The sequence below is a fragment of the Phasianus colchicus genome, chromosome 8, assembly GCF_987193195.1.
Source record: "Phasianus colchicus chromosome 8, bPhaCol1.hap1.1, whole genome shotgun sequence".
Lineage (NCBI taxonomy): Eukaryota > Metazoa > Chordata > Aves > Galliformes > Phasianidae > Phasianus > Phasianus colchicus.
In genome coordinates, this window is record NC_143443.1 from 15,383,114 (window position 1) to 15,408,610 (window position 25,497).

At 36.2% G+C, this 25,497-nt stretch overlaps 1 protein-coding gene across 6 annotated transcripts in view; it reads right to left on the reverse strand.

Annotated features, from left to right (window-relative positions):
• Nucleotides 1–1,709: 1,709 nt before the first annotated feature.
• Nucleotides 1,710–25,497, reverse strand: part of KAT6B (lysine acetyltransferase 6B) — a 93,564-nt gene continuing 69,776 nt past the window's right edge. For all 6 annotated transcript variants that reach the window (XM_090145003.1, XM_090145004.1, XM_090145002.1 and 3 more), the window contains exons 13-17: nt 11,552–11,783; nt 9,574–9,733; nt 8,692–8,958; nt 7,255–7,558; nt 1,710–5,794 (exon numbers count right to left, since the gene is read on the reverse strand). In XM_090145003.1, the coding sequence (XP_090001129.1) occupies nt 3,309–5,794; nt 7,255–7,558; nt 8,692–8,958; nt 9,574–9,733; nt 11,552–11,783 (3,449 nt within the window). In that variant the 3' untranslated portion in view covers nt 1,710–3,308. The remainder of the gene's footprint in view (nt 5,795–7,254; nt 7,559–8,691; nt 8,959–9,573; nt 9,734–11,551; nt 11,784–25,497) is intronic.

Here is a 25,497-nt window from a genome sequence, read left to right on the forward strand (position 1 = left end):
ATGTCACGTGAATGTTGGGTCTCACAGCAGGTCTGCAATGCAGAATGAGGCACATTTATTTCCTTATTTTAAGGAATTTCACTATGGAAATAAAGCATTTTGGTTTTAGTGTCACACCACGACCTTTGTTTATGGGAAGACTATGATTGCACAGGCAAGGAAACGTCCTGCATTTCACAAGAATCATCTACTACAACTTTGTGAAGAATTCTTCTGAAGCACTAGAAGAAAACTAATTCTCGTCTGGAATGGTGCTAGAGCACACAATTGAGATTGATACTCTGATGGACAGACAATACATAGAACAACTAGATCTGTCGAGGATGAGAGTTCTTATTAAGTAGAAGTTTCAGTGCAGTAATGCAATTCACAGCTGAATAGTCACTATGGGAAAAGATTCAGAAAAGTCATTTGTCCCGCTGAAAGGAATTCAGTTCTCAAAAAGTAGTACTGGAAACTTGCCTGTTGTGCAACACACAATACATCATTCTCCACCCAAGTTTTAATCCATGTATTGCAAATACAGAATTTCAGAAATATGCTGGAGTCATGATACTCTGTTTCAGGTTACCGCATACTGAAATGGCAAAAAGGACTGTTTGCCTCTTTGCTAAAGGCTTGGGAACCTGAAACTCCACAGCAGTAGATAAAAACCCATGAGTCTTTCATTTACTACAAAAACATGTAAGTGAAACATCGTAAGACACAGTGCTACTTTGATATACAATAATTCAATAAAGATGAGCAGTCCTAGTTATACACAAAGGCTGCACACTGTGTTTTCACCTTTTCTTTCCCCAAGCATAACAAAATGTGACAGTGAATTCATGAAGATGAACACACACGTAGCCTAAGTACTATGAATTCTCTTTGCTTTCATAAAACAAATGTGAAAAAAAGTATTAGTTATATTGTTCTCTCCCATACATCAAGCATTCTAAAACCGCCCAAAAAATAAGTTATTCCAAATTACCATTTCATTGGATACTTCATCTCCCATCCAGATCCACTTTTTAGACTATTGTGCCACCATATAAAATTGAACAGATTACGTGCCTAGATCTGTAGAATCCATTTCTTGATTTGGAAAAACCTTACACTTACAGGGTTTAACAAAATACACATTTTCTCTGATTTTTCAGTATACAGAATCAAATCTGTAAAGCTCTTTTACAGACTAGAATAGGGAAACAGCATTCTTCTTGCAGTGTCAATGGGGTTGACGGAGATTCAGTGGCAATGCTCACCTTTTAAAAGCATTTTGAAAAGTACTTAGATTTTTTTTTTTTTTTAAATACATTCACACACACCTGATTTAAAAACTTATTGCACTCAGGAGCTCCTTGGATAGATGTCCTTCTTGATTTTATATGCACCTTCTGTTGCTAGATAAGAAGTGTTCATAACTGTGTATGTTTGTATGTGTAGGTATACATGCATATACGCAGAACACAGAGGTTCTACACAAGGTTTGTATTTTCTATTTGTATCCAGCAATGCGGAGAAGAAGAGATCAGTTCTATTATTAAGACACATCCCAAGCACTGTGTTGCCATATACCCTTTTACATATATATTAACACTGTCTATAGGGAAAAAAAAAAAAAACTTTCATACATTAAATATTGACAACCTTGTAATGTATTAAATACATATTTATTCAATATTTTAATAAGATTATTAAAAAAAATAATCTTAGATACTCTTTATTTTCACAAGGTGTATGCAATTATGATGAGTAACCTACACTTAGGCTCTAACAGCCTAATCCAAACCCCATCAACTTTAATGGGCTTTAGATCAAGCATGTGAAAGCACTGTAACAAACACTGTTTCAGGAAGTAATTCCCATGCAACATCAAACTATGACAAGACACAAGAGGCTAAAAATGGCTCATCATAATTTATTTTATGTTAAAATGTACAGCTGGGGGGTGTTTTTTGCAGTTTGTTTCTTGAGTGTTTCTTTGCAGGTTTTTTTTTCTTGGTTTTTTTTTTTTGTTTGTTTGTTTTCTTTTGTTGTTTTAAGTGACTGACTAAAAAGATAACAGATAAATACAAGAGTGTCACTGGGTCCTATTTTTACATGTATCAAGCCTCTTCTGTTCGGCCCTTACAGTCACTCTGTACAGGTACAAAGGCTACAAAAAAGGAAGCAATATAAACAGACACAAATAACTTTTGCCTTTTTACATGCGATCTGTAAGCTTAGTTTGAGCTATTCACACGCTACTGCTCTATTTTTTCCCTTAAAAAATAACTCCAATATTTTATAAAGATAGAAAAATCTACAGATGGAATGAAAATGTAAAGTTAGAGGCATTTCCATAAAATAGCAACTTTACACCAAATTCACTATTTTTTTTTTTTTTTTAAATCCTGCCAAGTATTTGGACATATATGAAAGTGTTTCAAAACTTGACAAATAAACACTGAGATGTTTCAATCAACAAAAACCCAAAACAGTATTTATAAAACAGAAAGCTGCCTTTTTCCCTACCCCAGCCCCAAAGAAACTGGTCACTAAAATGGAAAAGAGTCTCAACTTTACACTAAACATACAGCAATAAAACCTTTTGAACTAACCAAAATGTGAATAGCTTTTGCAGCTTTTTTTTATTATTATTTTTTTTACAAGTTTTATAATTAACAAAAATATAGTTCTGTGTTTTGTTTTTTTTTTACCCTCAAACTAGGGTAACCTAATCAAGGCAAAAAAATTAAGAAATGGCTTACTGTTAAGCACAACACTTGTACAGTACTACAAAATGCACTGTCACTAACAAAGACATTAGCGGCATGCGGAAGTGTCACCTTCAGAAACAAAATAATACAATAAAAGAACTGCTAAAAGGCATTTACACGTGGGGAAAGGAGAAAGAAAAGCTCAAGATTCAGTACTGTCTGATAGTTTTGGAGTCTATTTATCCACATTTTTTAATGGGAGCAGGCACATAAAATGGCTCTGAACCATCAGCTGCTGTGTAATTGCAGTTCATAGAAAGAGTTCTTCCTTTCCAGAGAACTTCAAGCTCAGTGAAATAAACAGAAGAATGGAAAATCACCTAGTCCCCCCCAAAGAAAAGAAAAAGAAATCCCAAAATGATAAAGCAAAACAAACAAACAAAAAGAAGAAAAAAGAACAAAGAAAAACTTGTATAAGGCTTTCTGCTGCATACAGCTTTTAAATGGTGCCAACAAATGTTTTTGCGTTCACACCAATTGCTGGTTTTGAAATCGTACTCTCCAAAAGATATTTGTGCAGATCAATCCAATACGCCAGTTTGGTAGTTTGTTACTCCAAAGGGCCTACCTTCTCATGTAGGAGCCATTAAGAGACTGTTTAGACATGCCTGTGTTCATGTAGCCATGATGCCCCGGAGGACTGTACATCATGTTACTGTGGGGTGCTGTCTGCATTGGCTGCTGTGCATATGGCTGAGTTCCCATCATTCCCATCTGCATCTGCATAGGGTACTGGGGAGTTTGATTCATATACCCATGATTACTGTGATATCCACTATTCATCATCGGCTGGGACATACTATAACCATTCATAGCATTAAGGGTATTCATATTCATGTTCACTGAATTGACATTATAAGCTGGGGCTGGCATCAAATTTACACTCATGTTCATACCACGCTGCATTGTTAAGGTCCGCGTGGGCCCTTGCATGGCCACAGTTTGTGAAGCACGGCCGTAAATCTGGGGCTGATGGGCCGCTGCAGCAGGTGGCAGAGGTGTAGATTTGGTTCTTACAGAAACATGACCTTTGCTGGCCATCTGAGTCTGCAGTCTTTGGGTGTGGGATATTCCAATATTCGATGAAGTCATGTTACGCTGCAAAAGGGGAGGTGGCAAATTCATGGGAGGAGGAGTAAGGTTGGGGGGAGGAGTCATGGTAGCCTGTGCTTGTGGTCCTCCAGGAACAGCATGTGGAGACTGAGAAAGCTGAACAAGCCCTGTATTACTTAGGGGTGTGGACAAAGAGGCACTGTTTGCATAGGAAGTTACAGCAGCTGAATGGCTGTAAGGCAAAGAATGATCCATAAGCGTGTTAGTTAACTGCTGCAGTTTGGCAAGGCTGAAGGTGGCCGATGGCTGCGAGTAGTGTCCTGGTCCGAATTCGCTCTGACCCATTCTTTCATATAAGCCAATGTTGGTATTGCCAGCTTCAGGGATTTCAGTTAACTGCATAGGTGGTGTAAAATTAGCGGCCATGCTGCACTGAGATAACTGCTGGTTGCTGCTTGGAGGCCTTTCAACAACACAACCTTGGGGAGATTTCACGTTACAAGTGGGAGGAGAGCTGATGTTTGTTTGCTGCATCATACTACAGCTTCCGTTAATATTAGACATCTGCTGCGTCACTGCACAGCTACTCTGTGTTAGGTTGCTAGATGTAAGGCTACTGTACGAGCAACTATTTTGTGAAGAGTTGTTTCCGCAGATACTACTACCCATTGTGGAGTCATAACTGCTTGGGTTTTCATAGTTTTCTGTTGTGCTCTCAATGCTTCCTAAATCACTAAAACCACTATCCACAACTTGTTGTGAATGATCAGAAACTGAGGGAACATCCATCATTGGGCTAGTCTCCATATTCTGTAGAGATGGCACAGAAATGGCACTTTGATCTGGGCTGATCTGAGCATAGTTGTTCTCTAACGGAGCAACATTTGGACTATTAACAGAACGAACTGACTGGCTGGGATGAGAGTGCACAGAGGAAACTGGGCTGCTGTGGTCAGACTGCTGACAATCATCCAACGTGGTCATTTGGGGGCTTTGGTCTGTATGGGCATAGTTCTGCAAACTTCTACAGGCCTCCTGAGTCTCTGCACAATCCTGAAAGGTATCTTCCTGTTCACTTGCTTCTTGAGTTAGAGACTGTACTGCTTGAACCGTCTCAGAATCAATCTCCATAGTCTCATTACTCTCTCCCTTGAAATCGGAATGTAATTCTTCACCAGCTTTTTGGTCCTGGCTGTTTTCAGTATGATCATCATCAGATTCCGGCACTGGGTCTGAATCTGTAGCTACTTCTTTCTGATCACTTTCACACTCATCAGCTGCAAGGTCCACACCACAATCCATCAAGTCCTCCTGATTTGAATTACCACTCTGAACATTTACGTCTAAAAAAGACTGCTGTGTTTCCAGCATTTCTTTGAAAGCTTCAGCAGGCAAATCCTCTTTCTCCACTTCTGCTGAACCCATGTGGCTATCATCTTCATCATCTGCATCATGATCTTCATTGTGAGAAGGTTCTTCATCGTCTTCCTCTTCTTCATCGTGATCATCCAAGTGCATAGACTCTTCTTTTTGCAGAAAAACCTCTTCTGGTTTGTCTTTTTCTAGATCTTTTGAATCGATTTCACTGTCTTCTACGTTTCTTTCTTCTTCCCCAGCTTTCCCTGCATCATTTTCTTGTTTTTCATAGGGTTCACCAGGTGGATGCAGAGGTTCAGGTTCTCTCCCTTTTACCTCATCATCCAGCAGTGGTAATACTTCAACAGGCTCTTTAATCTCTTCCTCTGTAACAGCAGGAACTGGACAGGGCTTATCTTCAGCTACTTCCTTTTGTTCCTCCACCAGCATCTGATAGTCAGGCTCCATAGGAGTCTCGGGTGGAGTGTATAAATTAAGCTTAAAGCCAGGTTTTCTTTCTTTGTTTTGCCGCCATTTAGATGGACCACGCTTAACTCCTTTGGGCCAACCCTGCTTACTCTTTAAAGGTTCAAGATTGTCTTTAGTGCCTTCTTCCAATGCAGCTACATCCTCTGTATTATCTTTGGGAGGCAATAAATAGAGACAAAACAAAAGTCTTAGCTTTCACAAAGTACTAAATGAATACTTTCAAACATAAATCCAATGTAATTTATAAATTCAAAATGCACCAAGAAACTCTAGAACAAGAGTTACAAACGCTTGGTACAAATCATAACACACAACAAATAAAAAAGCAAAAGATAATTGAAATTAAGCAACATAGATCACATCAGGACACTAAATTAATCCACTGACTATAAAAAATAAACCTTCCCAAACACATTCATTCTTCTCTCTCCCCAGATACTAGAATTCTCATTTGGGAGCATAAAGGCTTCAATGATACTCCTTTGCCAATTTCTGCCTCTCACTGTAGTGTTATAACACTCTTGCAGTCAATTAATACAATGACATGGTCCATGGACTAATACACAGTATCAGTCTTGTCTTGTTAATGGAGTACAAACCTGACCACTGGGCTGTAGCTAAAACATTGAATTTGCTTCTACCAGTTTAATTCATTTTTTATCAAGAAGAACAAAAAAAGCATAATATTCTAATACATAATATTCTAATGTACCTGTGGACTGGTTTGTAACGCTATCAATACTCATAAACATGGCTTTTCTTGTTGAACAAAAGCTGTTTTAAGACAAATCAGTGGATGATCTCTCAACTAAGGATCACAAAGATTAAGCTTCCCAAGCAATTATTCAAGTACTACCAACTGGTTGCTTAAGGAAAATTTGTAAACCTGAAGATCCAGTAATGTATTCTGGAATTAGGACTTAAAAAAGTAGTTTGAAAGCCAGGAGGTCAGGGAATTAATATACATCTAAAGTAGATAATCAGCAGCTTCACCAGTCATCCATTAACTTTTCTGCTCCTTGAAATCAAATTAGATAAACAGCTTTGAAGGAACAGTTAAAATTTTCTCTCTTCTGTGGGGTAAACCGTACTGTTCTGTACTGTTCCCCAGAAACTGCACACACTGAATTATCAACAATCCTGAATAGAAAGGTATGTATAATTCAAATCTTACTTTTTCCTTATATCCATAGCCAAGATACAAGAACAATATTAAACAATATTCTAATGGATACACTTGCTCTGTGGAGTGTGAAGTGCCCTGTTGCAGAAACATAAGTTATTTTTGGCAACATGGCATGGCCTGCAGGATTTTAGATGGGAAAACTTTTTTTTTTCTGAACAAAAAAGATTATATTACTATGAGTCAGGAATAACAAAAAAAAAGTAAACAATAGAAACAAAGCAAAACAAAAAAACCTGAAGCCATCACTGAATTCTAATAAATTATGTGAGATCACTGGCTTGCAGTAGCACCTCTAACATGAAAGCATAATGAAGAATGTAAAATTCTAAGAAAACGGTTACGCTTTCCTATTTATGGCATAAAAAGTTTCCTTTGAAATTCACATGATAAATTCAATTTATTAAGATAAGAACATTTTCAGCTTACCTGTACAGTGGTCATCACTCCTGTAGCAATGAATGTCTTTCTCCTCTTTTTTCTGCTCTTCCTCCTTCTCCTGCTTCTGCTGCCCTGACTGATACTCAAAAGCTTTTCTAATCACGGGCTTCAAGTCATCATCTTCCCCATCCATCTCACAGGTAGGCTCCAGCTGTGGCATGGGACGTTCTTCATCTGAGTTATCAAATGGCTCATTCAACACCTCTGTAGTTTCAGAAATAGTCTCTGTTGTAACACTGCTATTAATCCTTCTGCGTTTACGACCTCTTTTCTTTTTCAGTAGGAAAGGTCTCTGAAAAACAATTCCACAAGTATAACTCTTCCTACATTCCTGTGTTTTGTTGACTCAATACACAAATAAATAAGTTCACATCAATCAATTTACTCACTCAAAAAAAGATAGCTTATTTTGCATGAACTTCAAATATAGACAACCTACCAGTAAAAGTCTGAAGAATAAACAGTTAAAATAGGTACATATGTGTACATGGACACAAACCTTTCTGTAAGTGAAAAATGAAGACTAGACGTTTCTTTATATAGTAGTAATTTCTACCTTCTATTTTTATTGAATAACATTCACAGTAGTACTGCATAAACTATATTTACAAGTTTTTCCTCTGTAAATTTAGAAATCCCCAACAACATTTACAAAGATCAGACAATTTTTCCTTCTACGTTTCTAGCTTCTGCTATTTTAGAAATAAATACTTAGATTTAAAAAAAAAAAAAAATTAAAAAGCAAAATAAAACACACCTGAAGCTTTCTACTGATCTTAGCAGTACATTAAAGAATCACACAGTCAACTGCTATAAAAAAAAACTGTCTAACAGTTTTTATTTCTATTGTAGTGCTTTTATTTTTCTCAGAGATTCACAGTTTCTTTGAAGTTTTTCTAAAATTCCCTATTTCTCAGAGACACTTAAATACTTGTTCCAAGGCAAATGCTTTAAAGTTTTGGGGTACATAATCCAATAATTTAAACAAGTCAAATTGCCTAGAAAAGAAAAGAATAAGGGTTTAACTGCATTCTTACTTGAAAAAATACAAGGTGGAGTCCATCTTACTAAGAAAAAAAACTGTTAAAACATCGAACCGATACCGATCCCAAACAGCAGAGGGCAGTCACTAGTTTAAAAATCAACATGAAATCGTGGTTCTGGTTTGTTGGTTATGTTTGTTTGTTGTTTTGTGTGTGCGTGCATCGCTACATGAGAAAGATTTATGAGAGAAAAAAACCGCAAAAGATAAAGAGTAGGCTGGTAGAGGGAAAAAATAAATAGAGGAGGCACTGAGAGCACTAATGATACAGAAAAGAACAGTCTAATAAATACCTGAGAACAAAATACATTGTTATTGTGATCACAATGACTCGACTGAAATCAGAACTGAATGACTTTAATCAGATCACTGAAGTAACTCACCTTTCTTTTCATGGCCAGTGACTGTGGCTTTGTCAGCCGGGGAGGCGAACTCTGCTGACTCTCATCCCCACCATCCTCCTCACTGCTCTCCTTAGATTGCTCTGTGGATTGCCCTCGTTCCCCCACCACTGCCACATTTTCTGGAGATCGCAAATATTTATTTTTAGATTGCACTTTTGCAGGTGATTGCCTACTGTTAGATCTTGTGGAGAATATTTCTTGCTCTTCCTTTTCCCAGCAGCTAGCTTGCTCCATCAGACGCTCAGCCTGAAGGGTTGAGGGTTAAAATAATGGGTCACTAAAACAGCATTTACTTAGCCATATCCTTTACATTGTACTGAAGAGTTACCGTAAGTCAACCCTGATTAGCACTGCTGGCTAACCTAGCAACAACATTTCAGCTGAATCATCTACTAGCTCCTTTACAACAGTTAGGATAACAAACCAAAGAAGATTGCATTTCATGGGATATTTAGCACTATTAATGATGCAGCGAATTGATTTAAGTCCTTTAGCACTACATTACATGCCCACTGACATGGATCACTTTGAGCAAGTTCATAACAAAGAATCGATTGACACTGCAGCCCCTGAGCTCTGCACCAAATTTGATCTGATTACATGCTCCTCGACTACCTCAGGAGTGATAAATACAACTTCATAACAACTGCTTCAGGTTTAAAGTTTTCATACACATCCCACAAAATTTACTACATCTTACCGGGCAGCTCCCAAAAAATGCACATTACAATAATACCAGTGTCCTCCATCATTAAATAAAGGTGAAGATTACAAGTATAATTTATTTAAGGCAGCCTATTGCTGAATATTAGGGGTTGACGAAATCAAAAGAAAACTCAGAAGAAAAGTTGCTGCTATTACCTCCTTTTCTGCTTCTCTCTCTTCTTCAGAAACTGCAGCATTAGAAACTAACAGAGGAGTCCATCTCAAGCTTTCAGGATCTACTTCATTAATACGTGGGTTTGCTTTCAGTTTCTCCATATGACTTGAAATCAGCTTTTCCCTTCTAATAATTACAAATCTACAATTGAATAAATAGTATTTTATTTTAGAAAGTTATCATCTAAAATACTCTTCCTACAGTTTAAGTCCTTTTACACAACGACCTGTGAAAATAGATGGGTAAAGAACAAGACCTCAGCTGACATACACAGATGACACAGACTGCTGACTGTTATGAGAAAGTGAGGAAGTCACAGTTCATGAAGGGAAAGCTCAATGCTAAACATTACTAGAGCAGAGAGGAAAGTTAAGTTGTAATAATCAATCACTCTAAATTCATGCAATAGGTTTAGTGATCCTTTAGTCAATCTGGCAGAGCAGCTTCCACTTTTAATATGACATACAAATAAAATCAGAAAACACTGGGGATCATAAAATAAGGAGTGAGGAACATGGGAACATGTTAATATTGCAACTGAATATGGCAGCTAAGTGGACAAGAAAGCAATTTATAAACACAGGTCTTCTAACAAAACAGAAATGTACCTCATTTCTTTGCTGATGAAGTAGAAAAAGATTTCCAAGTTATTGCAAAATGAAGTAGCATATAAATGTAAGCATAATAGCAGTATGCTAGCTAGAATGTTAACTAATACCCCACTAAAAAAAAATTGTTTGCTTGTTCTTGTTTTCTTTTTTTAAGTAAGGATTTCAAGCAGGTTAAGTGACACTATTACTTTTCACTGAAACAATGCTTAAAAAAAAAAAATCCAGGTGAAACTTTCTTGCAAAATACGACAAACCTCTACTTCACCACACGTAAGAAAAATGAATTAAATGTAGGAAATTCATAAGGAGCCATACGTGATACAGGGCAAGTATCTGCACAGGAATCTCAAAGATGAATTTTCTCTTCCTAGCTCAGACACTGACTTTCTGGGCAACTTTAGGTAGGTCAGTTTACATCCCTGTCTAAGTTTACTACCTCTGAAAGAAAATTGTCCAACCTTATTTATAAAAAGTTTTGAATTCTACAGATGAAGAAGCATTATTTTCTGACTGGGTGTCAGTATTTAGAGTTCACAGTAATTTATGACAGGGTGCAAGCTTCACATGAGTAATTAGCACATTATCTCTCAAAATGCACTTGTCTCATCAGGTTCCCGCAAATAAGAGCTCCAAAAAATTAAAGTTTTAATGTAATGACAAATTACATAATGAAAGTTAAAAGCAAAAACAAAAAAATCACGTGGTATTTTAAATAGTAATCAAGATTGGTAAGAAAGACATTCACAAAATAGAAACTCACTTAAATAGAAACTCTTCAGAAAAGAAAGAAAAATAATTCCCAGTACCTTGGGCCACATTTCATGTATAGTTGACCCAATGCCATTGCTTATGAAGAATTCAGAAATGATTGAAAAAGGGGAGTTTGAAAAGAGATGCTGCCACCCACAAACTGAAATCTTCCCCCCTTGGTGGTGTTAATTAAATGCAATTTAATTATGCATTTATATATATATTTATATATATTATATTTATATTATAATTTAATTTGCATTTGCAAAATAATTGCAAAGCAAGAGTCAGGAATTGTACTTACATATGATGATACTGAGTGAAACTAAATTCTTCACCAAATAGGTTTCAAGCTGGCCACACCCTTCTAACAACCACAAACATTTAAGAGGATCTGAGAACCACCATTTGGTTAGAGAAAAGAAGTCTTCATGAAGGACCTCATTAAAAGAAGTCCAACCTGACTGACTTCCTCAATAAGGTGGATATTTTAAAGTCAGAATTTGACAGAATGATTTGTTGTAACAAGTGTTTTTTTATGCAGAGAAAGTAAATGTTTTGTCTCACCATTTTTAAAATTTATATAATATTTACTGACCTATCTTCTCTTTTATCTATCATGCTATGCTGCTGCAGAGTTGTGGCAATATCATGTGGACACATTCCAGTAGCTCGACTCATTCCTTTGATGCTGATTTGCTTTTCATGGTGGCAGTTAAGATATTCTAATATTACACTTTTCCAGTAAGCCAAATAAGAGAGACGACCCAAATCAGATAATGGCTTTTCAGGGGATCCTGCTTGACCCTCTCTTCTAGAAAGTAAATAGCCTAGAATGAAGAGAAATAAAACATCTTAGTGAGAGAACAAAACTGAACATTTAAATTACGTTGAAACATTTAAACGTTTAAAAAACGGTATTAATAGAGAGCTCAGCATAACTGATTACTTCATTAGTAGCTCTTGTAATTAAGGAAATCCTATCCACAGAAGACATTTTTTTTCCATTACTACAGCTACATTAAAAAGATTAATTTCTTCTAAGAGATTCAGATAATACATCATGAGAATCGAACAAATCAACAAGCTAACAAGTTTCTGCAGGTCTCATCATACATGTTCTCATTTAGAACTACAGCTGTCTGACCTTCTGAGAAACTTTTACACAACTGAAGCCAAGAATTTTCAGAAGAATCTCAAGAGGAACTGTCATTCATAACACCAGTTAGGTTTGTTTCCTTCATGAAGCCTCAAGTGACAGAAGCTTTTGATCAAGCACTTAGTTATTATATTCAAGGTGATATACAAATTACAAGCTGAATTACCAGAATTACTTAGAAACAAACAACAACAACAAAATCTCCTTTAGTTCACATTTAGGATCATTCACATAATTCCAGATCTGATCAGCTATGATAAAATTTGTTTTCCCACATATAACATGCAATGCTATTTTATATCCTGTATATGTAATAAGTCCTTTAAAACTAACTAAGGAAAAAGGAAAAAAAAATAATAATAAGATGTGTCCTTCCAGTGTAATTCATCCCTCCACAATAAGATTCTGTTCTATGCCTTTACAATTGCTACCAAAAACAGGTGCCTTGAAACATGAGGTTTAAAAAATGCTGATTCCATCATAAACCAGGACCATCACACTTACAGAACTGCAGTACTCCAAGTCACCTGGAAACCACCAGCATACATGGTTTTTGTTTACTGATATTCTTTGAAATACTTCACATAAAAGGTTGGAGCCCTCCTTTAATTTTTAAGAGACTGCTTTAAAACATATCTAGTACATCCATGCCACATGTGCTAAGCAAATCCTCATGACTTCTTCCTCACAAAGTTTCTCATAGCCAACTTCACTAAAGATTTAAGCATCTCGGTGGGTGAAGCCGTGGCTGTTTTCACATTTTGCTACATATTCTACTATATTCAAATTGTATACACACATATAAATTAAGTATGAAATGCACACATACAGACATGTATTTTCACTCGGCCTTAAACAATGGTCTTCACTTTCTGGGGGGGAGAACACACAAGAATTTGGAAAACGCATACACACTGGTCACCAAGGTGTAATATGCACTTTGAATTAAAATGTTTAAACAGAAAAGCAAACATACTACTACTTTCCAAGTGATCAGCAACAACACAGATAACGAGCTAAGCAGTATCATCTTCATATTCACTAGCATGATATACGATGCCTGAGTTTCCAAGAGGAATGCCGTCCCACATTCCACCTGCTTCTAACACGGCACATAGATGGCTACATAAAGTCTGCCTATATTTGCAAGGTATCACTGGAAACTCAGTAAGTAAATTTATTCTATCTTACAGAATCAATGCTAACATGGAAAGGCAGTTTTTCTAGCTTAAGAAAAGGAAGGTCTTTTTGAACATCTGAAGTAGTCGCACATTAAAACTGTATTCAGATAATGCATCTTAGTACTGAATGTAACTTGATGGTAGAAACTTAGATGTTCAAAAGAACAGACTGCATCTTGACTAGTATAAAGAGGAAGAATTATTTTATTTCCAAATGCACAAACGAAGACTTAGTCTATGTATTGTCCATTCTGCATAATTTCAGACAAAACTCTACTTGTATCAATTTTACATCAGCTTGTTTACGACACACAAAATCAAGTTCTATACCGAGATGTCAATTCCTATAGAAAAATCTGCAGAAGTACAAGTAGTGACAGGAGTTTCAATACAGAAAAAAAAAAAAAGCAAATCTGGATTTTAAGATAATTCCATAAAGAGAACTTACAATTGACCTCAAGTAACTGTACAATTTGAACTATTAACTTAATATTAAAAAAAAAACTGATACAGCAAGTGTCTGTAAGCTCCCTCAGCTTCCATTTTGCTCATAAATGAAAGCACTGCAATTACAATTCCTTGGCAAACATCTTAGAAGACTTCATAAGAAACCACTACAAAGAGTTTGGTAATATTAATTAGGCAATTGCAAATAGTTTTAGTACCTTACTAGTATATCCTTGCACACCAGTTTCTTCCAATGGTTGAGGACTCTGAGGTTAATTCTTAGTGGTCATTTCAACATTTTGTTCTGTACCGAAATACTAAAACTTCAAGAGAACAGTAATAACTTGTTAATATTTTTCTCCTACCTTTCTACAATATAACTCATGCTTAATCAAGATGCTCACATTCTATAGTATCAGGACCAGAGATGTGAGCTAACTTAGTCTTAGTTGCATGTAAGAAGCACTGAATAAGTTTCTTTTTCAAGATTCTGTGATTTCAATGATATCTATTAAACTTACCAAAGAGATGCCAAATAATTGATCTAAGCTGCAGATAAATTTTAAAAAAACAATGATCTTGATAGCTTGTGTATCTACCCTAAAGCATCTGAAATGAGCACATTATGCCCCTGTTAAACATATACCACCAGTGTCATTATGTCCACCTAACCTTTATAATGGAAAGCCTCAAAGTGAAAACCTCAAGGAACTCTTGAACTATGACCCCTTGATTTGAGATGATGAACAATAGCAAAATTCAGAGGACAAAATATAGCTCTTCCTCATCCCTGAGAGTAAAACTGTATGGTACAAAAAGATAAGAACTTAAAAAATTTAAGACCTAACCTAGGAGAACAAAGAGCTGTCTATTTCATCATCTGAGCATAGAAGTGATGCTACTGCAAATTTTAAAAGACAAAATACCATTAAAGATTTTTATTTCCTGTCTATCTCCAGCTTTCAGACTGAAGCAACAAGCCACATGCTATTAAAGCCTTTTAATTTCTGTCATGCAAACCTCTGCTGAGTCACTAAGATTTTATCTTCCTCAACATTTTAAACAATAAAAAAAAATAATAAAAAAAAAAAAACAAAAAAAAAACCAAGCTGAGAAAGGGAAAATTAGTGCAGGACGCATATATTTAAGCCTTCATCGCAAATGTAGGAGATAGCCAGACGTTAAAACACACAAATGAAGAAATTAACCTGAGTAGTTATCTTGTACTTTCAATCTGCTGCATTTTTAGTATGCAACTCCCCTGAAATAAATAGCTACAGCAAAGTTCACAGAATGCTTACACAAAAACAGTAATATTAATACAACCGTGCACACATCCAAAAACCTTAGTTATCTACTGCTTCCTTCATATACTCAGTTTGGTTTCTTGAAACAAGTAAAACTGTGTGAGATTAAAGGTTCAACTGTCAGTACCCTGCTCTGACAGTAGCCAACAGGAAAAAAAGAAAAAACAATCACAGGGCAGACCAACCATCTTGTGAAGTTCATAAGCAATTAGCTTGGATTTCACTGAACAAAAAGAACCCACCAGATCTGTTTCAACTCCTTGCTTCTTGACACCTCCTCAGTGCTTGCTAAGATTTGTTAAGTACAAATGCTTTTGCAAACAGCAGAGTCCATTCCTCTTCTCCATGCACTGCATTTACCTATGTGTTTACTGGTACTCCTCTTTACTGTACTTTCTACTAATTTGCAAAATACTGATGTGAGGTGAACTGACCCATAACTCCCTAACTCAAAGCTTGGGGTCCCTTTCAGTCCTACGGCACTGAAGTATGCAGCTTTAGGTGCACTTCAAGTTTATTTGTATCAATTTTTTACAGGTAGATTGTGATAGAACAAGGGGGAATTGTTTTAAACTAAAAGAAGGGAGACGTAGATCTGATGTCAGGGGGATGCTTTTTACTAAGAGATTAGTGTGGTGCTGGAACAAGCTGCCTGGAGAAGTTGTGGATATACCAGTACCTAAAATGAAGATACTCTTCAAAACAGTATTTGAAGTTATCCTAAAAGACTTCCTTTTGTCTTACAAAAACCAAACAATTGGTTTTTGAATTTATACGAAGCTGAGGATAGGTTCAAAAGGATACTTGGAAAAATCTTAACAGACAGGATAGTTCAATGCAGTTAGGTCAGCTCAGCACTCCTTGTACAGAGGAGTGACCAAAAGTAGAAGGCAGAAATGGGTAAGGTGAAAGTGTGAGCTTATTAAGACTTAAGATCACTAAAACTGTAACTCACGTTACCATTTTCTCCATAGCTATTCTGTGTGCTTCTGGACAGTTCTTATCTATGTCAATGGAAGGTCAAGGATAGAGGACCTTAAATAGGTGTCAGTACTCTCTTTGAAAGTGCTTTTAAGGCAGCTTCAAAGGACCCCAACCCCAAGATCCACACAAACATTACAAGAAAAAAAAGACTAGTTGTAACTTGAGATGCTCAGATCATTGAACAACTTGCTATATTCTCTTTTCTTCTTTGTATGACTGAAGAAAAGCCTTCTTCATAAACAGAATAAGCCAAAGATTCTCTCATTATTGTTACAAGAAATAATGCCAGCTCTCATTCCTTTCCGTATCCCCAAGTAAACTCTACACAGGGGGCCCAAAACCTTTAGTTCCTTTATAGAAAGCTTCACAGAAGAGGTTAGGGCTAAACAAATTCCCTTCGTGAAGTGAAGGAAAGGTAAAGATGACTGCATTACAGTCAGACCAACAAAAGGCATCCTTTGAGCAAACTAATTGGCTAACACTTATTTTATCTGAGCCAGATGCCAGTAAACCCCTTGAGTGAAGGTTCTGTTTACGAAGTAGACTACTTACAAGTGGAGTGAAAGCAGGAACAAGAGAAAAGAAACTGAAGTACCCTTAAAGGGAGGCTTGCATGCATAGGGGGCATCAGTCCTGACCATAAATTTGATGAATAAATTTGCCAGTGACTGAAGCAGTTTATAAGATAATTAACATGGCCAGAGTGTTCTCAATTTTAAATACAATATTTTATTATATCACTGAATCATTTAAATTTACATCTTAAAATTAACTAATAAGTGATACCAAACAGTAAGTAGTTTCTGCACCTGTAAAACAAATATCTTTTAAAAATTGCCATTACCTTCATAAATACTATTAAAGAAATAAAGCAAGCTTGCTCATTTGAAAAATCTGTATGATTGCCATTATACATAGGATCTACATACTCACAGAATAAGACTCCAACGGACAAGACAGGAAGACTGACTGTAGGACTGACTACGCCTAACCAAACAAATAAACTGAACACACCCAGAACCTTTCCAAGGCCCAGAGGCCAAAAAGTCAGACAGCAACCATACCTTTCATACCCAACTCACCAGAAGAGAGCAAATGTCTTATCTAGCTGTTAATGTTACTCTCCTAGACTTTTTCCAGGCTCCGGAAAATTGCTTCTACTTGGAGAGTGACTGATATCTGGGAACTGTACCAGAGATCGTTTTAGCAGTTTTAGAGCAAATAACCAAGATCCTGAGCCCACAGTCTCTCCCTATCAATCTTTTACTCCTACCTGCAAGAGAGAGCTTTGTAATACTGAAGAGCATAAGCAAAAAAAATAAGATGGGGAGTCAGCACTGAAAAGCTAAAAGACACCCTTTGATAAAGAAACACATCACTACAAATGCTGTATTTGCTCAGCTAAGCGGTCATGGCACCAACACTCTTTAAAGTAAAAGATAACTGCATTTTTGTCTTACAAACGCTGCAAAATCATCATTGCTGTTAGTTATACTAAAGCACATTGAAGAGCAAGAAATTAACCAAGCAAGATTTTGAAAAAAGATCCAGCAGATAAAGGAAGTTGTTACAGAAACAATGATACTTCAGTCAGTAGATACAGAAATTGTGTGATAAAAAAAGCATGTATTATCAACCAAATGAAAAAATCCATCTATAACAGTGCACATCAGAAAGCTAAGTTCAAGGCATGGCAATCTTCTAAACATGTACTGTTACTCAAAACAGCAGTAAGCAAAAAAGTCATTTCTTTACAAGCAAGTAGAACTGCCTGATAAGTAATGGCATGAGCAACGGAAGACATCTGTTAAGAAAGCCACAAGGTTATCTCATTGAGCTATCTTGCTGTGATGCTAGAGGTGCCTCAATAAATGGAGCAACAAGCTACACGTCTCAAACAAATACCTGCTTTGTCCATTGACTTGCTGCAGTAGAACATCTCTATGCAGTCAAAAGCAGAAATTTTTGACCATTGAAGATGCACTACTTAATTAAAATCTGTTTTCAATCACCAATCTCAAGCAGACGGCTTCTCCTGTTTACTCATGCCCTATAAGCACAGCTTTGTCCAACAAAAATTTGTTTTTATTGCTACTATGTTTCACCTTGCCTTTTAGGTGTGTTAAATTCCAGCTGAAATAAAGATGCTCTTCAGTTAGAACACTTTCAGCTTTTTTATGTGAAGTGACATGCCTGATTTCTTTTGCAGCTCTGACAAATGCACAGTGTCTTGAAGCTATATAAAAGTGATGCCAAGAAATCCCAGGAGGATGATTTTCTTGGAATAATCTTAGGTCAACAAAGCTTGATTCAAAATCCATCTTTATTCCCCCCTCATCTAAATCTCAGCTTGACAGAATGTTCCTTATTAGTTATTTAGGAGAGGCCAAACTCATGCCTTGAGGTCAGCAACATAATCAATTGTCAAGAAAAGAACATAAAATAAGCAGCAGCATTCAAGCTCCCTCACAGATTCACAGCTCCCACAGACCTTCAACTCCCTTTTAAAGGAAAAGAAGGAAAAGGGCAGATAGTTCTGCCTTTCATTCGGCCACAATACATCTGTAAACAAAAATCAACAAAAACAACCATGAGATTGACACAGTACTCTGTATTGCAATACACAAGCAAGTTGGTAATTAAAAAAAAAAAGAAAGATAGATTCAATATTGGTCATCACAGGAAATAGCAGACTTGTCTGTTTTATTCAAATCGTTACATTAGCAGTGTTCATTTCTTAAGTGTAGTTTAAGAATAGGTTTTTGCAGAGAAGTCCATAAGAAAAAAAATAATCCTGTTCCTCTCTACCCTCAACCTCTCCTTCCCACTCTGTGTTGTTGTTTGCCATACCCTCAACAATACTGAAACAGTTCAGGATTGTACTGTGTGAAAGAGAACATCAAAATGCTCCTGGTTATGAGATATATGATTTCACTTCATTCCCCATCCATGTTCTAATCACAGAGCATAGCAAAAAGGATAACTGTATATAGTTGTTTTTTTTCCCCCAAGGTAGATTTACTTATAGACTGCATTTCTGCTGTATTTCAGTATTTGTTATAGAAAGCTGTAAAATACCTTAACATCAAATTTTGTAAAGGAATACTAACATCTGTCTATGGAAGGAGTTTATCCATCCTCATTTTTGACACATTATTTCTACTTCATATTCCATTAAAGTAATTAGAAATTAAAAAAACAAACACTGGTGGTTTGGTTTTTTTCCCCTCCAAATATTACTTTTGGCCAGTGCACTACTTCCTATGACCAGATCAAGGGGTTTAGATTATCGATTCCATATTCACACATATAAAAAGAGTAGAAACTAGCTCTAAGCAGTACATAGGCCTTAGAAGTGGTTCCCAACAGGTCCATCAGCATACTAGAACTTAAATATCATACACATGGATGTCTTATCTTAACTCCAGTAACAGCCATGTTCCATTACAGAATCCATCTCAACTTCTTTTCTGCTTTACTTTCCAGAAGTTAATTTATACTTAAATACAAACAACACAAGCTTAGTTAATTCAAGGCCTCGTTACCAACTGAACACTGAGTTTTCTATCAGTTACCCCCTCAACCTGCTGTTATAAGATTAGCCTACATAGCTCATTAAAACAAACACCACTAGCTAGGGATATACAGCAAACAAATGTGAACAGATCACAATGCAGAAAGAAACGACACCTCTTCTTATTACTTCTACTCTCTTTTAGCCATTTAGAGCACCTGTTAATAGTTCTGTATAGCTTATTGTGTTTTTAAGCATACTCAAAAGAAGAAACAACACCATTTCCATACCATGGTAACTTCTCTATTTTGTCTCATTCCAGTTTCCTACTGAAAAATGAAAACCCATTTGGAAGGGACTTTATTTTTGTCCTATTCATTAGCCTATTTATTTTCTCATTCGTCCCCTAATTTTCAATGAAAGCATATAGGATCAGTAAATGATCTGGGTTTAACAAGAATCTTCAAGGACATCCATCCTTCCTCTTCATTCTATTTTAGCCCAGAATATTTTTTTGATTCAGTATGTGCATAAAAAAGCCCCAAACCATTGTATGTTCACAAATGATCATAGGAATTCACAGTTGAGAAGATAGGACCAGAACAGAGATCAAAGAAACAGGCTGTAGGTTCCAGATCTACAGCCAAGTTCTTCAAAGCTGTCAGTGACAAATGAACACACCACTACAACCAATCTCATACACAGCCTTTTGCTTAGCTACCTACTAGTGAGAAGCAGTATAGCCTAACGAATGTTGACAGAAATCCAAGTGGCTTTGAGCCAAAGAGCAGACCTCTCCCTCACAGTTAACAATGTATAAACAAGAGTTATGGAACCAACCTCTTTTATGAATTGTTCTCATGCTTGCTCATGAAAAGCATTTAGGAAAATAGACATAATTACTTTCTTTACATTAAGAGATTATTTTCTCTTTATTTGTTGCACCAAATTTTGTTCCTCTCCTACTTTGGAAATGTGCCTTGCTTAGTGACATGCATTAACTGTTGCACAAGTGCTGCTGCTGTTGGTACTCTGTTGTTTCTGCAAATGAGGACTTCAGATTTTCTCAACTATTTGGAAGAAGCACCAACAAAATTACTTGACCAAGAAAGAGGTATCAGATACAGGGAAATGAGCAAACAAAGACATTAACTCTTTTCTCATACAAGAAGAGAACTCCTCAAGTCATAAAATCTGCAGAGTGTTTTTTGTTGCCGCTAATTTTTCTTCTCTTTCAACACTAGCCATATCTCCAGAACAGAAGGAGTAGCTAGCTTGAACTAATGAAAAAAACAGCTTTATTTAAAGGTATTACAGTTGTATGCAGTCAGTGGTACAAAAGGTTGAAGAGTCAGCACTTATATTCCCCAAAATACAGAAAAACAAAAGAGAAAACACACACAAAACAAAGAATTCAAAGAGAATCCCAGAAACATTTGAACAAGTTTCTTCTGTCACACAAAAATAACTTCACAAGGAACAGATAAACAAAATGAAAAGAGAAGGAATTCTGATGGGGAAGAAGAAACTGGTACAAATCAATTGGACCAGAAACACCCTCAAAATAAATAACAAAAGACTAGCACGGACTTTGCTCCTGGGCATTGAACCCAATCATTACCGAGATGCAAACAAACTGGCAATGTGCTAGCCAGCAAAGATTTAACCTCATACTGTTGCATGCATTTGTTTTTCTCCTCCAACTGCTCCTGTAGTAAATGCACTGGGACCTCTAGCACAGAATTTGTAATCAAGCAAACAAAATTAAGGAACTATCACGAGATGACTTTTGTTAAGAAGCATCCATTCAAAGAGTGCATTAAACTTACAGAATAAGAAGCCCATTAAACAACTATGAAATACTGTAATATTCCATTCTAGCAATAGAGAACACTTTGTATTAGATATGGAAAATAAAGAAATAGTAAGATTTTTTTATATTGAAGCTAAATGTATAGAAGCAACAAGCATATGAAGGATTTTAGACTGTTAAGATCTCGAGACAATTAAGTAAAGAAAAACCATCTTGAAAGCAGTTGCTGAAATAAAAGAAATGTGTATGGAGAGGTGCAGCCACAAGATAGGATCTTCAGTGCCTCCACCGTCAAAACTTGAACAGTAAAATAGGCTGAACTGCTGCAAGACAAAGACTCACATACATATACATAATTCCCATGACAGGAACAATAGCTTTGTGGTGTCACACAGATACGAAGTGGGAAAAAAAAAATCCAGATGGGGATCTCATACAATAAAAGCCTGCTGTTTGGTTTACTTCTGGATCAACTTAAGTTCTAGGCAAGTTCTAGCTTAATTTATAGCATGTACAGAAGTTTCATGTGGAAGTCCATATAAAATTTTGGTGGAACACTGCAATTACAACTCAGTCAGCCTTACAGAAAACAGAAAAGAATAAATGGAAACAAAATAAGTTTGGCAACAATTACTGTCCTGTAAAAAAAACGAAGCTATTAAATATAACAAGTAAATTAAGGTTCCTCATTTCAAAAATCAGTCTGTTAGAAGAGAACACTTAATAAAGCATACTCAGTGTAAATAAAATCATGACTTCATGAAAACAACTTTGTCTTCAAATGAGACATGCGTCTAGAAACAATGAAACAGGTCAAACTAGTTTTATCTTACAGTAAAGAGAATATCAAACCTGCAGTATTACAAATCAATAGTTTAACTATCTGAAGAATTCAGCTGCTTTTTTTCTGGTTTTGTTTGTTACTCCCCAGTTTCTAGTCAAAACAACTTCCCTTCAAGCAGAAAGGTCCTGTCATGCTTTAAAAACAGAACATATATAAATGCATGTATTGTATTTAAAAAAAATTATACTAAAATATAGATGGAAAGCTACACATTGAGTTTTGCTGAAGGCAATCAGGGTAGACAACTCAGATATTTTACAGCATATTTCCTTTTCACAGTGTACTCTTTTTAAATTGTTCTTTTCCCCTGCAAGATGTGACAGACAGACTTTAAAAAAGCTTTATGTTCATGTATACAGAGTAAAAAAAAAATAGCCTTATCAGTTTCTATTTGAAATACAGATTAGTTAAAATGCAGTTAGCAAAAAAATTCATGAAGTTGAAAAACTAGTGGCAGACAACAAATACCTGCTTCTTTTTGCAAAACAGAATAATTGATTTTCCCTCTCAAGTAACAGGAGGACCACACTGACTCATCTGTAAAGATGAGATTAGTTCAAGACAAAAGAAAGTATCACAAACTGAACAAATTCATTTCACTTACCAAAGAAGTAGGTAATTTTGTACTACAAACTACATTTTCAGCAGATTGCTGACAAAGCAGAAGCTATGTAGTAGTTTAAGACTGTGCTCTTCCCAGCCTTTTCAACTGTCAAGTGTCTAGACAAATACAAAGTAATGCGAGCAGTCAACTGCCTGCACAAAGGATTTGAGATCTTTCCCTTCGTGGTTTGTAAATGTCATTTTCTGAACATTACTCGCTCAACAGTTAGGTCTTTTTTTCATTTCACTCCATGAACAGTTTTAGTCACTGTTATTAAAAAAGGCAAAAAGTTTCAGGGACGGCTTCACAGAACTTAAAATTAGAGTAGTTAGATGTGTTATATGCATGATAAACAGAGATTTAACACTCAGAGCATAAAATTTATCTTCTGGTAAATTTATGAAAATATGACAGTCTCGATAAGTTCACTGGCAATTTTTAAACTATTTTAAACATGATTTGTGCAAATTTCAAATGACAACTGGGCTTCACCAATATCCCAAATTCTCAGCCTTGTTAGAGTGATTATTTGCAGTAGACTAGAACCAGGCAGAAAGAGCAAAGTACAAAAGACAGCAGTCACACATCAGCTACAACAGAAGAGAGGGAAGCACAAATAAAATTTGCAGGGGAAACAAAAAATTGATTTGGGGGGATTTTTATTTTGATGAAGATATATTTTGGGCTAACTAATCTGGATGAAGCAATGGCTTCCCTATCTAATGACATTTAGCCTCCAACCTGCAAAAGGATATAAATACAACTGAAGAAAACAAGATTTGCATCTTCTTTACACCTAGGAAGAAATAGCCACTAGCAGTTCTCTCATGTATGTCCCATTTATTTTGGACCCCATTCTCTCTAGAGAGACAAACTTCCTCAGTCACCTTTCAGTTCTTCATTCTGTAGGAAATTGGGACAGCCTGTTTTCTAGACTTTTAAGGGAGCCCCTTGTCTAGAAAATGAATGGAAGACACTGTGGAGAAGCGCTGAAGAACTGACTGCTTGCTCACACATGTTTAGTCTCTTAGCCACAGCAGAAGCTAATACTGCTCTCTGGGCTGTGCCCAGCAGGTATTCAGCTGCAGCTTGTACCCGTGATGCGATCATGTCTGCAAAGAGGAAAGGCATAAAGATAGCACCAGGAAGGTTCAAGCTAACAGTACCATTATGTGACACTGAAAATCACCACAGGAACACTAACAATTCAAATAATCTGATGCGTCTCTAGGTTTTACAGAAGGGTAGGAGCAACAGAACACACTACCAATTTTTACAGATGAAGCAGCACACGGCACAATAACATAAAAAGCAAAGATCCAGAAGGACACAGCATATTCAAATACAGACCTTCTGTGGAACCCACAGGTTTCATAGCTGTACCATTAGCTTTGTACACATGAAACTCTAGTGCTGTGTCAGCATTCAAGCAGAGAAATGTTTGCTGAAAGTGGAGATTTTGTTTTTTTTCTTTAATATTTATTTTTGGAAGGGCACCACAGTAGAAAAAAATCAAAAAGCCCAGAAGTACTTATCAGTTTGCCTAGTATCTCTATTTCATTTTGCAAGACATGCTAATCCTCAGGTAAGGGTCAATTTCTAAGTAACAAGCTTAAACTCACACTCTGCAGTTCTGGAATACATGGTATTTCTCACTGTCTAAAACGGTGCAGAATGCACACGATAGAACAGCTGCTGTGTTCCACACCAGTGATGGCTGCATTTCAATGGTGGATTAAGTGGTCCAAGACCAACCTTACCTAACTCACAAGGGTACAGTGAAGACTGTTTAAAAAGCCATGGAATTAAAAACATACTAAGTATCTTCATTAACACTAGCATAATCAAGCTGGGTAGCATACTTAAGACCCAGAACTTGAAAACTATAGTTAGAAATTATCCTCTGTCCTGCTGTTATACTGCAATGTATTTTAATTTGCATTTTATTGTTCTAGCACACACCTTTTGGGCAGGAATCTTATTTTCTTAAATTTTTCTGTTGTCACATAATCCTTTGGTGCCTTAAAAAATCCTAAATAATGGTGAAAACCAGATTGACCACTTCTCTCACTACATACAGAATACATCATCCTCCCTTTAAATTACAATAGAAAGTTGTAATCAGTAGCATTGAGGACGTTTAGCTGAGAAGATTCCTTAGACAATTTTGTTTAGAGTTTCATTGCTGCTTTAAGATTAGAGGGATAACAAATCTATACTTCAACAACAGTTCCCCAAACCTTCAAATAGGTGAAAAAACACAGTAAAACAAAGCTGCAGAACACCTATGAATATCTAAACTTCTTTGTAACTATTTCCACTAAGAAACACAGTATTTTAAGACAAAACCCAAAACACATTCTATGTAGCAATTCTTCAGCTGAAACAGTTCTTTTAGCTAAAGAACATAAAAGTCAGAAATATTAAAATGTAGAAAATGCCTTGGACTAACATCTTTTTAAGCTTTAATCACAAATAATTACCTCTTCTTCTACTAATGAGCAAGGCAAAATGGAAAGTAATTTAGACAATTCATTCAGGGTAATAGCTTTGTGAGCTAATATTACTGCTGAGAGATCCATTCTCAATCTCCGGGAGTACAATAACAGAGCAGCACTAAGTTTTTCACTTCAGGGAGCTTTCCTATCCTATGCAAATATAAACACAAATCACATTATCTATTGATAAAAA